Here is a 15,326-nt window from a genome sequence, read left to right on the forward strand (position 1 = left end):
AACTGACTCAAAATACACATGGTTAGTTGCTGCAACTCAAGACCATCAGAACCATAGTCCTCCCATCACAAAGCTACCCCAATCTTACAGCAATCCTCCTGTGTATCCCCACAACCAAAAGAATCCCGAAAGGTCCTATAACATGAAAGCCGATCTCTGATCTTTCGTCTAGTGCCATGATCAGGCACTAGACAAGACAATATAAGTCTCCATGCATCCATAACCTCGGTGTCATTCTCCTGACCCTTGCCCTGGAACTCAGGATCCACAACAAATGCAGCTGCATGCATGGGTGAGCTATAGGAGTTTCACCTCGTCACAACTAAATGGCGTATCTCCTCATACGCCTCATCATTTGGTGCCAACTCCTACAACTTTTCATTCAACCTATCCATAGCCTCATATACCTTGTCAATGCAAGGTTGCATAGCATCCATAACCCTCAATAAATGTACAATAGGTGATACCATAGCATCTATCCGCTTTACATCATTCCAAAAAGTGGAGTTATTTGCTTTCTCTAAGCATAAGATACCTGTAGGAGTATCTGCCAATGTTAATGAGGTAAACTCATCATTAAGAAATAACTGCCTCAAGACGCCACTGCATTCTCTTAACCTGCCTAGCATCAAGAAGTTAAAGGCAAATCTGGTATCAGAGTATTTTAAAAGTGTCTTCTTCGAACGCAAAGAGAAGTGATGGCGAAGAAACTGGTGATTCAAAACAAAGCTAACCATTTGAGCTCCTTGCTCTATGGCAGGTGCAATCCATGACAGGTTACCAATATCCTTTAGTAGGTTATTCAAGCAATGAGCCATATAATATGAAACTGTGATATACGGATAATATCCTTGGATAATAGCACCTGCTACCCTATTTGCGAGCTCTCCATCCGCAACAAATCCCACAGCATGCTCTGGGCCAGTAAGCTCAACACCTGTAACCCACTCTGCTGCAGGTATATCTGCTAACTTTCCTGTCCCCGACGCATCATGTAAAGATGTGACATACATTTCTCCACGAGAATAAGCAACCATACCATGAATGGATCGCTTGCGTGTATCACTCCAACCATCAACAATCAAGGAAACTCCATTTTCAGCCCACATGCGTAAGGTCTCTGATAATGGAGGTACATACGAAGGGCCATACTCACCAATCTTCTTGCACATCAATTTAAAATACTCTGACCTGACTGCACGAAATTGAATGTGGTCAGGATAAAAAAAGCGTGCCACTGATGTATCCACCTCTTCCTTCTTCTTGGGATCCCAACTAGCATCAAGTGTGCTCTGTCTACGTTCAACATGTGGCACTATTGATGCCATGGCCGATGCAAAGCTTGCAGTAGATGTGGAGGTAGCACTTCCTAATATTGACCTTGCCCTAGATACATATGATGGGGATGGTGTCACAAAAGTTGCAGGGTCAACTGCAACACGTCATGGTCTAGATGCAAGATAAGCTTGTTGACCTGCTACATGGTCACGAAGCTCCCTTTGCTTCTCCAAGGTCGCATTCGGACAAAACTGTACCTCTGAATTTGGCTTATGTAGGAGATGATCTCGGACCTGATTATGCATAAATATTAAAATGGAACAAGTGGCAATTGGTATTCCATATTCTAATATTTAAGTAACTTTGAAAAATTAAAATCAATAAAAATTTGAAATACAAATGCTCGACTCAATGGATTACCTTGTTTGCTCCAGTAGTTCACTTGTATGGGCAAAGCTTGCAAGTCCATGGTCGAGATCCTCCACCACTCAATGGGCGGTCAACATTTACTTCTTCCCACCATGACCAATCATCGGACCTTCTTCCTCGACCACCAACCCGACGAGCGGGGCGGGAAGATGAAGGCATTTCAGGCTGAAAATTAAAGGCTCAAGAGTCGAGAGAAGGAAAATTTGAAGACTCCAGAGAAGGGAGAAGACTCAATACTCAAGAGTCAAGACTCACTCAAGAGTCGAGAGAGAAGGGAAAAGGAGAGAAGGGAGAAGAAGAAGAAAAGAGGAGAACTTGGAACTTGGAGAAGAAGGAAGACTCAAGAGAAGAGGAGAAGAAGGAAGAGAAGGGAGAAGGTTCAAGGAAGAAGAAAAAAGAGAAGGGAGAAGTGAAGAGAAGGTAGAAGGAAGAAGAGAAGAAAGAGAAAGAAGAGAAAGAAGAAGAAGGAAGAGAAGGAAGAGGTTGGAGGTGGGAGGAGAAAGAAGAGAAAGAAGAAGAAGGAAGAGAAGGAAGAGAAGAAAGAAGAAGAAGGAAGAGAAAGAAGGCGGCTAGGATTGGCACAGGCTGCAGCGCAGCACGGAATGGGGGGACGCAGGCGACCTGGAGCGGGAGCAGCGGCACTGGGCGCAAGCGAATTGGAGCGGGCGCAAGCGATATGGAGCGGGAGCGGGACGTGGTTGCAGATCATCTAGGCGCGATCAGCGGGCGGCCAGCTGCGGGTAAGTGGTGCCACATGGTGTTCCCTGTCCCGTTTCAGACAGGGAACATTCCACCAATTCAACACGCGGTCCGCAACGAATTCGTGCCGGGGACGGCAATTCCACGTGCTGAGGGGCCATTCCGACCATTTCCTGTCACTATGCAACCACGTCAGCAAACTGCTGCGTTTGCACGCCCCAACTGCCGCCCTAACAGTTCTCTCTCTCTTGCTGCAATCACTGCAGTCTTTCTCTCACCTATCAGCTGTCGTCTGCAGTTTTCTCTCTCCTCAACTGCGTTTGGCAGTTTTCTCTCTCTACCTGCTGCGCCTGACAGTTTTTCTCTCTTAGCTGTCGCTAGCCTCCACACTGCCTGCATTTGCTGTCTACCTCCCTCTACAACCTATGTTTTCTGCACACTCTCTCTCTAGACTGCAGTCTGCATCAGATCCAGCTCACATTGCTGCATTTGCTGGTATTCGACATTCGGAGGCTGCCTTGCCGCAATTCGGGATTCGTTCGGAGTACGACACACTCTCCAGCTCATTACCCCTACCCTAATCCTTGAGATACACCAGTTCGAGGTTCAATATTCATTCACTGCATAGTGTGTTTGCTGCATGAGCAACGTATTATTAATAGTCATATCATTTCATTTATTTACTGTGTTCATTGTCTCTGAGTTATCCTAACCCTAACTCTAACTATGTTTTTTTATCAGTCTGTGCTTTGTCGTACGGTTTCTGTATATGCTTCTGTGTTAGGGTATTTTCTTAACAGGGTTAGAGTAAATTTATGAGCCCAAGACCCGAGAAAATCATGGGTTGTCAAAAGCAAAAGTTGCTATAAGTTATGTTGCATAGGTACTTGATGGTATCTAGTGTCAATTATTGGCCTAGGTCATTCATTTGGCCATAAGTGTCAGTTGGTAACACTAGATATCTGGCGTTTTAATGCTACCTAACGCCGATCTAATGGTCAAAGATGGCACAGAAAGACTCGGGAGTGAAAGAAGCCTAGCCAATTTAATTATTGGCCAGTTAGATTATTTTTCTGGGCACCGAAATAATTATTATATTAATTTCCAATAATTAAAGACTGAAAATTAATATTTAATGATGGATAATGTTGAAAAAACCATTTGAGAAGGCTGCCACTTGGCAAACTTGATGTGAGCAGCCATGGCCAACCTATTTTCAACCATTGCAGCCAAGCACGAGTGAGTTTTTAGGAGGCAAGTGCAGTTTCGGACCCTCCACAACCGAGCGATTGCATCTAGGTACAAGGTGAACTGATTTGGATGTCTCAACTGTAGGCGACAGCATATAATGCTGTTGTGGCAGGGCAATAACTACATTTGACTGAATTTTTAGTCATTCTTCGCGACAAAACTCTGAATTTTCTCTCTCTACAGCTTTCTCTATCATCTCCCAGTCATTTCACATCCTTGCTCCGAAGATCTCAGCATTTGAACCCTTGGAGGCTAAGAAATTGAAAATTTCTCTACTATAAACCCTAATTTACAACGAAAATTAGGGTTTAGCAACAGCCTTGAAAAGTGTGCCAAAAATTGGAAGCTCCAAGACTTGGATGTTTTAGGGCTGAATTTCAACTAAATTCAGGTAGAGAGCTAGCCAGCCATTAAATTTGAGGCATTTCCATCGTCTATGAACCCTTGAAGGTTGAGAAATTGCAAATTTCTCTACTGTAAACCCTAATTTACAACAGAAATTAGGGTTTAGTAACAGCCTTGAAAAGCGTGCCAAAATTTGGAAGCTCCAAGATTTGGATTTTTTAGGGCTGAAGGTGAATTTCAACTAAATTCAGGTGGAGAACCAGCCAGCCATTGAATTTGGGGCATTTCCATCGTCTATGAAGTGGGTGAAGGTAAATTAAGTGCCTGAATCAAGGGGCAAATCGGATTGAAGACTTGCTGGTCACTTTGGACAGCAAGGGGAGTTTGGATTGCGAAGGGGATCGGGAGAATCCATTTGTAAATCAACTTCTTCTTCAATAAAGCTAAAGAAATACTAAAAGAAGCACCAATTTTGGGGCCAATAGGGTGTGCATTGTCCAAGATCAGTAGGTAAATTTGTATCTTCAAATTTGCATTTATTGTTTGCTGCTGTAAGTAAGTTGTAATCAGGGATTTGCCACCCATCCACGGAAGGAAGGCTTGTTTCACAATGGTACAATGAGAATGAATCATGAACCATACAACAGAGAACCACCAAATAGAACTCTGATTACCCAAGCACTGCGTGATCAGGTCACCACCAAGGTGCCTCCGAGAGAACCTGATGTCGAGGTCAATTGTACTAGGTCTTGAAAATAGAGAAGATGATAGCATATCTCTGTGTTTGTCCCAATGTCTCTCAGTAGCATACATGACCATCCTATCAATGCCTCTGGAACATACATGACCATGGATTTCCACCTTTGGCAAGACCACCAAAGTGTCTTCTCATGTGAGGTCAAGACTAGGAGCCAAGCCCGCTCTCTGTCAAATAAACAACCCATCATGAACATGAATGTCAATCCTAGCTCCAAGATTTGAACATGCCAACCTTCAATCAATGCATCAAGGAAGTCCCTCTCTAGATCCTTTGCATCAGTATAAATGTATAGATGAGGCGCAAGTGCCCCATCTCACCACCCTCTCACACTTCCTCTCTGGCACTGGAGAGTCATGAGGGATGCGGTCATCACCACCACTAGAAAACAGCTGAGGAAGGGGCCATCAATCCATTCCCGCAATCCAAAGAAGCTGATCCTTTCCGCACCTTGGACATCTCCTTGGTAGGAGGATCAAAGTAGGAGTCTGAGGCAAATGATGACTCGTCGAAGGAGCCCACATCCCACTTCATCTTCTTCTTCTCCTTTTTCTTGAAAGCCACATTATCCAGCTTATTAAATTCATTTTCAGAATATTACTTTTGAAACTTAAATTAATAATTATTCTAGTGCTCAAAAATTAATTTAACCAACCAATAATTAAATTCGCTAGACCAATATCTTCCGAGTATCCCTAAGCAACTATTGACCCTTAGAACGGCATTAATTCATTAATTAATACCTAATCTCTAATGTCACCACTGACATTAGTGACCAATAAATTGGTCTAAGCTAAATTTGACATCGGGTGCCACCTAGTAACTACCAGGCGTAACTTATTACAACTTTCGCCTTGGCAGCCACTACATCCTCGGGGTCCTTGGCCTATTACCATGAAAATAACTACGATGTGCATCACATGTGCTAAACAACCTTGCATATTAGATTAATAGCTTAATCAGATGTTATCAACAAGATTAAAGCATCTCAAAATGACACACGGTCCCAAGGATACAGACTTTATAATCCCATTTCACGAGAGGTATACATGAGTCGAAATGTTCAATTCATGGAGTTTCCAGCTATAGAGGGGGATATTAAACACCTTGTACTTGGAGATCCAAGTGACAATGGACGCCTCAGACGGTGCCTTTGGAGCCTATGCCTCATGAGGCTCCAACCTTTGTGGAGATGAAGATTATTTCACCATCGAATTCACTCATTGAGCTAGCACCAATAGATATTCCAGAGACTTCAATAAAGACAGAGTGGTGAGAAGAGTATCGACCTCCTCGTTGGACACATGATACATTCCATGATGCAAGTATTGAGGGAGTTCCTGAGGAGTGGCAACCATAGAATAACCCACAGCAATCTTAGAGAAACTAGCCATACTCCAACGAGCTTGTTTGTACTAACTATTGCTTAATGTCTTGTGCCATGCAAGATAGGAAGCCCACCTCCGTAAAAAAGGCTTTACAATCACAGCATTGAAAAAAGGCTATGGAGCAAGAGTTGGATGCGATCAAGCAAAATGGCACTTGGGATCTTGTGCCATGGCCCGTTCATTGGAAGGCTATTGGAGCCAAGTGGGTCTTTAAGACCAAGTAGCACAATGATGACACTCTAAATAAGCACAAGGCACAACTCATTGCAAAAGAATTCACGCAACAGCCAAGCATGGATTTCTATGATACCTTTGCACCTACAACTCAAATGGTTACCATTAGGGTTGTTCTTACCTTAGCTAACCATGGGAGATGGGCAATTTATCAGCTCGATACAAGCTCTGCATCCCTTAACACAGATTTGAAAGAGGAAATCTATATTGAGCAGCCTCCTGGCTTTTCCTCATCAAATGGCAACGTGTATAGGTTGAAGAGAGCCCTTTATGGCCTCAAAGAAGCTCCACTTGCATAGAACGAGAAGATAGACTCATTCCTCCAAGTAAAGTTAGGATATCAACATTCTTCTACTAATCCCTAGTTGTATATCCACACCTCAACTAAACAAAGCATTGTTCGTGCTTTATATGGATGATCTCATTTTGAAAAGTAACCATGCCCAAAATGTTAAGCAAGACAGGAGGCACTACATGAGATGATTGAGATAACGGATAGCGGCTTTCTCCACTTCTTTCTAGGTCATGAGACTTAGCACACTCCAGGGAACTTACATCTTCTAACAATGATACATGTACAAGAGCTTTTGACTACATTTGAGGTGGAGGGTTATAAAGCTCTCACTACTTCCATGGATCCGAAATGGAAGGCCACGGCCCATACTGATTCACCAGCAGCAAATGCTAACTGCTACAGGGAGTTAATAGAGTCATTGATATGGCTCCTTAATACTCGGATTGATTTATGAGTGAACACAAGCTAATTCATTGATAGGCTGCTATGAGAACCTAGGTACTTATTATCCAACAAGTAACAGAGATTTAGCCTTGGTTCCATAGGGCTAGACAAATTCAGATTGGGCTAGAGATGTTGACCACAAGAGGTCAACAACAGGATATTGAAACACTTTGGATGCAAGTGTTGTTTCTCAGAGTAGCAAGAGGCAGCCTACTATTGCCCTATTATCTACAAAGTCGCAATACCGAGTAGTGTCTTCTTCCACAAGTGAGATAGTCCAACTTAGGTGATTGTTAGGACAGCTTGGCTATCCTTAGATAGGTCCTACTACACATCATTGCGATAATGAGAGTTGCATTATTTTGGCAAGGAATCCCATATTCCATGCTAGGTCAAAGCACATTGAGATACAATACCATTTCATTCGGGAGAAGATACAATACCATTTCATTCGGGAGAAAATCTTAGGTGAGACCATTGATGTGGTGTATTGCAAGACAGAGGACAACTTGGCACATTTGGTTACGAAGCCTCTTTCTCATGCCGTTCTTCGACAACACTCTAGATCCCTAAGCCTTATGCCCCGTCTAGGATCTAAGAGGGGGTGTTAGAGATTTATTCATCCCCTAGACAGGCATTGGCAGTTTATCGTTGTATAGTTAATACTCTTGAGCACAATTATGCATTTCTTGTTTTCAGGTCAGACAGTTCTAGGCAGCCGCCACATCATTTCCAGCATTTCCGAGCAATCAGGCAGGCCAGACAAGCTGCATAGGATGCCATGTGGCAATCACATTTATTGCACAGCATTTTATGCATTTGCTCCTGGGGATACATTCAACAGCCCATGTACACATCTGCCTTCTTCATCTCGGCATTCATCTACTGCAGATTTCTGCGTTCTGCTGTCTTTTCTCTCTTTCTCCCTCTTCTCTGATGTTCATTTGCTTGCAGTCCGGTCATACACTTCTGCATTCACTGCACTCTTAACACCAGGAGGTCCTTTCTAGATCTATCAATGGCATGGCATTGATAGAGTTTGTGCGTAGCTGGCATTATCATGAAATTTTATTGACAACACAAAGCAATCAAGTCTACAGCTAACAGGGTCCAATGCAAGTGTTATAGGCATTCAATCAATCAACACATTTGCGGGAGGAAAGATGGATATGCACCTACAATCTGTCTTGGCTCCTATGTAACAGCACTCTCAAACCATTAGCACACCATACTAGCCCTCACACTTTGGTGTTTCTTGAATTAACCAACTCCGTGGACCACCTCAAAGACCATTTATTACTTGCTCTCTAGACTCTATTCACAATTATTAGCACAGATCGATCATAACGGATTCTCTGCCCTTGCAGATAATCCAACATCCAATTCTTTTGATCAAAACTTCCTCCGCAAAGGACCCTCAAACCAAAACCTCACACTCCCTTGTCAGCATGCAAGCAATCTGTACTTTATTTATATATTTGGAAAAGCATTTCAAGTACAGCTGCAAAAAAGAATTAACAAGAGAAGCATAAAGGGAAAGATTCAAACTGCAGGTAGCTACACGGCACAGACATATCTGGCAGATACTAGGCTAAGACCAGAAAGCTACACATCACAGTTGTATCAACCAGATACTAGCCTAAGACCAGAAATCCTTGCACTACACTTGCATAATGACTAGAAATGGATGCCCATCATACTAGAGCACTGGGAGTAGTACTGGAGTATACAATATAAAATGAAAACAAAGATACTGTGAGGGCATGCTTTTGTAGAATTCTACTATCTCTATCAAGCGAAAACTCCTTGTATAAATCCGAAATGTTCCACAATTCATGTATTGCTTCACAAACTCAAGGAATCGGTGTCCATTTTGCTTCCAGGTTTCTTGATGACTGAAAGTTTGGATTTCTCAGTTAACTCTCCCCAAAAACCTCACAAAAAGAAAGAAATGATGCCAGTATTCAAAGGCACAGACACAGCACAAAAAGTTGCACACTGATACCAATGACTCATGCATGTACCGTGGATAGCTAGCATTCAAAAACTTCACAAGATGGAGGAACGTAAGTACCAGCTAGCAATGTTGCAAAAAAAAGTATGCCAACGGTACCAAAAATCCATCTACTGGGGCAGGACCTTCTTCGGCGCTGCACAGCTCGGACCCTGTTCATGTGGATAACGTACGCTCGTGTTGCAGGATAACAAAAACTGGAAGGAGCCATTGTTACCGGATGATCACACTTGATGCTCATTCTCAATATAGAGCTTCTCGGAGCATAATGACCTTGACTCCTGCCGAGAACTGAACTGGGGGTTCAAGAAATGGCTGCACTTGCAATTAAAAGCTGAGAGCAAATGGCTCCTGATCAGCCAGCACCAATATTCATGGGCAGGTGTACACACTCCCCTATCCTTGTGGCTCCAGGAATGGTGAATTCAAGGTGGATGTTGGCTTTCTTGTCGATGCGCCGACACTCTGGTACCTGCTGATACAATTTGTTATCACAAAAGCTAGATTATAGCTCTCTTTCTTGATGCACCAATGCTCTGCTACCTGCTGATACAGGTTTTAGCTCTCTTTCTTCATGCACCAATGCTCTGCTAGCAGCAGCCAATACAATGTTCTGCTTTCATGCAAGCTGGATTTTTGCCTTTGGTGAAGCGACGCACCAATGCTCTGCTACCTGCTGATTACAATGCTTATGTTGTCAAACGGGCTGGAATGTTCTTTTGTTGATGCAGCGAAACTGTGCTGATCAATACCTGTTGAAATACCGAAATTGAGGAGGTTCTCAAGAGATCGATGCGAGAGTGTGAGCTTCTGAGAGACGGGGGTGAGGAACCCACAGACAAGGACTCGTGCCAGGAGAGCCTGTTAAAAGGGAAACTTCAAACGAGATGGAAGGGAGCAAAGTCCTTGAACAGGGGAGGAGCTGAGCTGTCCGAATGGAAGAGACGGGAGGAGGGTGGAGAAGGCAGAGGCACACGCGATTTACACCGGTCCCTTCTGGTGTTAACTTCTTAAAGAAGGAAGAGTGCGACAGAGGTAGTGGCGAGTGTCTCTCTAGAGAGAGAGAGAGAGAGAGGGAGGGAAGGGAAGGAGAAGGCCCCAAGGCCCCACTCTTCAGGAAGCAATTCTATTTCCATTTGAAAATCAACCTCATGAATCCTTGTCACATCATTTGTTATCTTTAAGCATCGTTCATTGGTAGTAGCATTGCCCTTATTGTTAAGTAATGGTTAGCACATCTAGCCCATCCTTAAAAGCCCTCCCACATGCACCACCACCATAGTGAAGGGCAAGTGAACTTTTTCATATACACCATGACATGTTAGCAAAGATTCCTTCACTTTGATTGAATTATGGTAGCCCCCTAAAACTATCGGGAAAATGTGTGTTCAAGGGTCTTGGAGCTGGGCCGCATCGAGGGGGAGTAGGGGTATTGGGAACTTGCCAACCCCACTCCCACTTGCTCGCACTAGTAGAGAGTGGGAGGAGTAGGGTTTCAGCACCCCTACTAACACAAGAGCAAATCGCAAGTTTAGCAAGAGTTTTGTAGTTCTAATGAATGAAAACTACTTTGCATCTATCCACAACAAATGAAATGAAGCCAGCATGAAATAGTTTGATGATCACCATTTATTGTTGCCCGTTACAATCGAATTAATGAGCCCTTTGCATGCTAGTGCGATTGCAAGGAAGCCCATACTCCTTCATTAACCCTATTGACATTGGCACAACCCAACCCTTACCACTCTTAAGACTAGTAATTCACAACACATGGCTTAATCTCGTTTGCCTTTTCTAAGAAAGTGATTTATTTCTAAACAATAACTATGAACTTTATGTGCACCCAATTCGCTAATTTGAGAAGTGTTGGTTGATAAAAAGTTGGATTGTAGCCTTTTACCACAGTGCATCATGTGTAAGGGTCAAGAGGTACAATTTACCCCTAGTTGTTAGGTAGCACTTTGTAGGTCTTTTCTTCCTTTTTTAAAGGACTTAATTTTTACAATTGTAAACATCAAAGATAAGCACAATAGAAATTAAGAAAACCAGCCCCGGTTAATGCTCTAACATGCAATATGTGCTCTCTTTTTTTCTTTTAGCATTTTTCATTTATGAGCATATGATATTGTTCAACTTCAAGTACTCCAATGTTTCTTGGTTAAATCACTTCATGTTAATTGAAGTTCTAGATAAATCAAGGTCATTGTTGATTTTCCTATTGAGCTTTAGGAGCCTCATTTTCATTTTATATATCTTATTTAGTTGATGCCACAAGATTGGAACCCAAATGATCATTGTGCTTTGATAACATTTTGGTTTCATAAGCTCAATTGATTTTTTCTCTACAAGTTAGAAAGTTTGCAAGTTTTAGAAATGTTATCCCGAAATCCATGTATTGTCATGCTTTCTTGTGTGACTCTCTCTTACTCCAAAGAGCCACACAAAGCTACACTCACTATCATGTTATCGATTGCACAAAGAACAAATTGCAAGTGGATTTTCAGATTGGAGGACAAGCAATCATCATTTTTGTATTTTTTAGGCCTTGATTTACATGTAATCCTATGGCTCGCAATGTTTGTTTCTAAATCAATTACACAAAGAAATAACTTTTCCATTGTATAGATCAATCCTTGTGATTCTTCTATGCAAGATTATAATACTTTCTGTATTATAATTGTGTTGTTATCACATTGCATTCTCTTTTGAATGCAAACTACTTGTTTACCCCACAATTTATGACTCCAAGAATTCACAAGACAAAAAATCCATATATGACGGTTTGATAATTGTCCCAACTAGAGTCTCTAGAAGGGTGTATTAAGGATCAATATGATGGTTTGATAATTGTCCATCTAGAAGTCTCCACAAAAGGTTATTAAGGATCAACGTGGTTTCAAAGTCTTGACCTAGTCTCCATTAGTTAGTTGTTAGTATATAAGTCATTACTTTTAACAAATGTATGAGATATGAACCCAAATATCTGAAAACATTCGAAACCCTTTTGCATTCACTTATTTACAACTTTGCAATTCAATAGTGAGCAAAAATGTTACAAGCTTTTTTGATGTATTTAGAGCTTCAAAACAATTTGCGAGAGTTTATGCGCGTCTCTCTCTTTCATACGCATGCATACACGTAGACTCTTGTCAGTTATCTACATGGCAATGTTTTAGCAATGCCTTCTTTAATTCGTCCATTAAGATTTTCACTCCATCTTCTCTTCCTTTTTTCTAGACCATATGTGAAATCTTGCATTCTCTGAATGATAACATTAAAGTTTGTCCTTGTGCTACTATGTCCTTAGGACACTTAACTGTATGACAAACAAGAAGATTCAAGAATCTTCAAAAGTCCATGCCACTTGTCCTTGTCAAAGAGTCCTAACTTCAATAGGTAGCCTCTATTTACAATGTGATTGCATAGTTCATACAAATTTATGGAGAGGTTAAAAGCCATAATATCCCTTATGGCTTTCCCAAACACAGTCATGCATGCATATAATCATATATGCATGAATGATGAGCGCGCATTGATAGGTATACAAATGTACATATACACATACGGGTACATACATACTTGCATGCATGCACTCGTGCTTCTCATAGCACACAAATCAATGGCTACCAAATTCTATTAGTTATCACATTGCTTCCTTGCCTACGATCTAGCACATGTGCATGAATCCTTGTGTAGAGAATTTATATGACTGTTGTTTAAACACTACATAACTACAGCATAAATAAATAGGAGGTAATTTGCAAACTTATTCATTGGCTGAAAACTAGATCTCTCCTTTTCAATGTATGTCTCATACGTGGCTCAACATGATTCTAGCAATTGACATTGTGATCCTTCCATAAGAGCTCTTTAATGCCATACTTTTAAGTTTCTCCCACGAGGTGCCCATGATGGACTATTCTAGTCAAAAGTGTGCATTCAATGAAACCTAGCAACAAGTCAACTCATGGACATGAACAATATTTGTCCAAAGAGTTTCACTTTATGTTGAAACTTGGGTTCACAATGGATTACATCAAAGCATGAATATCTAAGAGGATGAATACAAAGAGAATACAAACCATATTTCCTAATCCCTTGTTGCTTGCACGTCCTATTGTTCTTTAAGCAATGGGAAATAGTCTACATGAATAGAAGTATCTATTCCTCCCTTCACCCCTCATCTCTCTCTCTCTCTCTCTCTCTCTCTCTCTCTCTCTCTCTCTCTCTCTCTCTCTCTCTCTCTCTCTCTAAGTACACACCTATCTATCGACTCCATTCATCCATATATCTACCTATCTTTGTGTGTGTGCATGCGTGTGTCACATGTGTGTGTGTGTGTGTGTGTGTGTGTGTGTGTGTGTGTGTGTGTGTGTGTGTGTGTGTGTGTGTGTGTGTGTGTGTGTGTGTGTGTGTGTGTGTGTGTGTGTGTGTGTGTGTGTTTTACAAGTGACTTTATCAAATAATCATGGTTACATTTCCTAATCAAATACATATGGGGGGACAATGAGCCATCCTTAATAAAAGAAATAATCAATTGGAGTCATGAAGCATGATGAACATTGCCTTATACCACACTTTTTCACAACATAAAATTTGAGGATTGTCTTTTCCAAACCATAGAAATAAATACACATTGAAGAGGTGATCTTGTTTCCTGATTTTAGGTTAGATTTAATGCAAAAGGTTGTTTTGTTGAAAAACTTTAACAATAAGTACAAGTTGGTTGCAAAAGAAAATAGAGTTGGATGTATGTTTACTTTGGATGTTGGAATTCCTAGGATAAATGCTATTATGTATGCAAAAGGCAAAGGCATGGTTGCAATCATTGAGGTACATCGCAAATGCATTGGACATGCAAATTTGCAAAGGATAAAATTGATATAATTGAAAGGGTTGGTTATAGGTTTGCCTACATTCAAAGTTGCATAATTAAGTAAAGTTTGTGAAGCATGACAATTTGGGAAGCAAGCAAGGCAACTATTTTTACATGACTTTCAAAAGAAACTGAAGATACTAGTTACTAAGGACTAAGAAGTGCCGACAAGTTATTGGTGTTAGGGGACCACCACAATCGTTATCCCCTTCACACCATGTGGATAGTACGTAGTTTGAAGCAAAAGAAGACATAGCCATTGTGGAATACAAAAGTTTCCTTTTAGTCTTTACATACATTGATCCAATTGTCTTTGCAAATAATCTTGTAGTATGAAAGTTGCCATAGCTTGTGAGAAAAAAACTATCATATGGGTGTATATTTGTTAGACTTATAGAGTTCTTAAGTTTTCATGGGATTGGAGGGTTTTCTTTGGCTTCTAGTTATATTTATTGGGTAGAACGTTCATAGAAGAATTGCAACAAGTAGTGGATTAGTGGGTGGATCAAAATATTTTATAGACTCATAAGTTAGCTAGTAGGGCAACTATAAAGGGGCATATATAGTAGGGTATATAATTTTCAAAGGAATAGGATTAGAGTAGTATAGACATATGGATTAGCTAGTGGAGTAGTGAAATTCTTCATATGGGTGCATATTTATTAGATAATATGAGATTGGTGGTTTTTTCTACTTAAATTTATTGGGTAGAATGATCATCAAAGAATTACTAAGATTATTGAGTGAGTAAGCTGATGGGTAGTGGATTAGTGGGTGGTTCAAAATATTTATAAACTCGCAGATTAGTAAGTAGGGTAGCTACTTTAGGGCTTCTATACTAGGGTATATATTTTAGAGGAATAAACTAAGACAATGAATTCATGTAGCATAAACTTATGGATTAGCTAATAAAGTAGTAACTTAATAGTAATTACTTCCTTAGGACATATCTGATAGAGTATAAATAATCTAAGTGTGTTTGTACTACGAGTGATCATCTAAATGTGTAACTAGAACATGTGTGTGTGTGTGTGTGTGTGTGTGTGTGTGTGTGTGTGTGTGTGTGTGTGAAGGAGTTAAGTAAGGCCAAGTAGTAAATGTGTGTGTGTCTATGCGTGTTTATTAGAAAAGAGGGACAAACATGTGATTGAAAGGAGAGAGACGCAATGGTAGCTAGACCATGTACTCGTGTAACTAGACTAGTAAATTAATAGTGTTTTCTATAAAGTATAGTTTTATTTAAGAAAACTAAAGCATAAGGAGATGCCTAGAGGATTTGGGGGAGTACAACTAGGAGAGAAGGGTGAATGTATTCA

At 40.9% G+C, this 15,326-nt stretch overlaps 1 protein-coding gene across 3 annotated transcripts in view; it reads right to left on the reverse strand.

Annotated features, from left to right (window-relative positions):
• The window catches only part of LOC148008529 (E3 ubiquitin-protein ligase APD2-like), a 79,696-nt gene extending 69,496 nt beyond the window's left edge, over positions 1-10,200 (reverse strand). The window contains exons 1-2 of one of the 3 annotated variants that reach the window (XM_087674196.1): positions 9,887-10,196; positions 9,195-9,807 (exon numbers count right to left, since the gene is read on the reverse strand). In XM_087674196.1, coding sequence (XP_087530322.1) covers positions 9,195-9,375 — 181 coding nt within the window. In that variant the 5' untranslated portion in view covers positions 9,376-9,807; positions 9,887-10,196. Of the gene's footprint in view, positions 1-9,194 lie in introns of all 3 variants that reach the window. The other 2 variants (XM_087674197.1, XM_087674198.1) reach the window with 2 other exon arrangements.
• Between the last annotated feature and the right edge of the window lie 5,126 nt (positions 10,201-15,326).

The sequence above is a fragment of the Lygodium microphyllum genome, unplaced genomic scaffold, assembly GCF_053477565.2.
Source record: "Lygodium microphyllum isolate KBCC unplaced genomic scaffold, Lygodium_microphyllum_v1.1.10 scaffold_127, whole genome shotgun sequence".
Taxonomy (NCBI): Eukaryota; Viridiplantae; Streptophyta; class Polypodiopsida; order Schizaeales; family Lygodiaceae; genus Lygodium; species Lygodium microphyllum.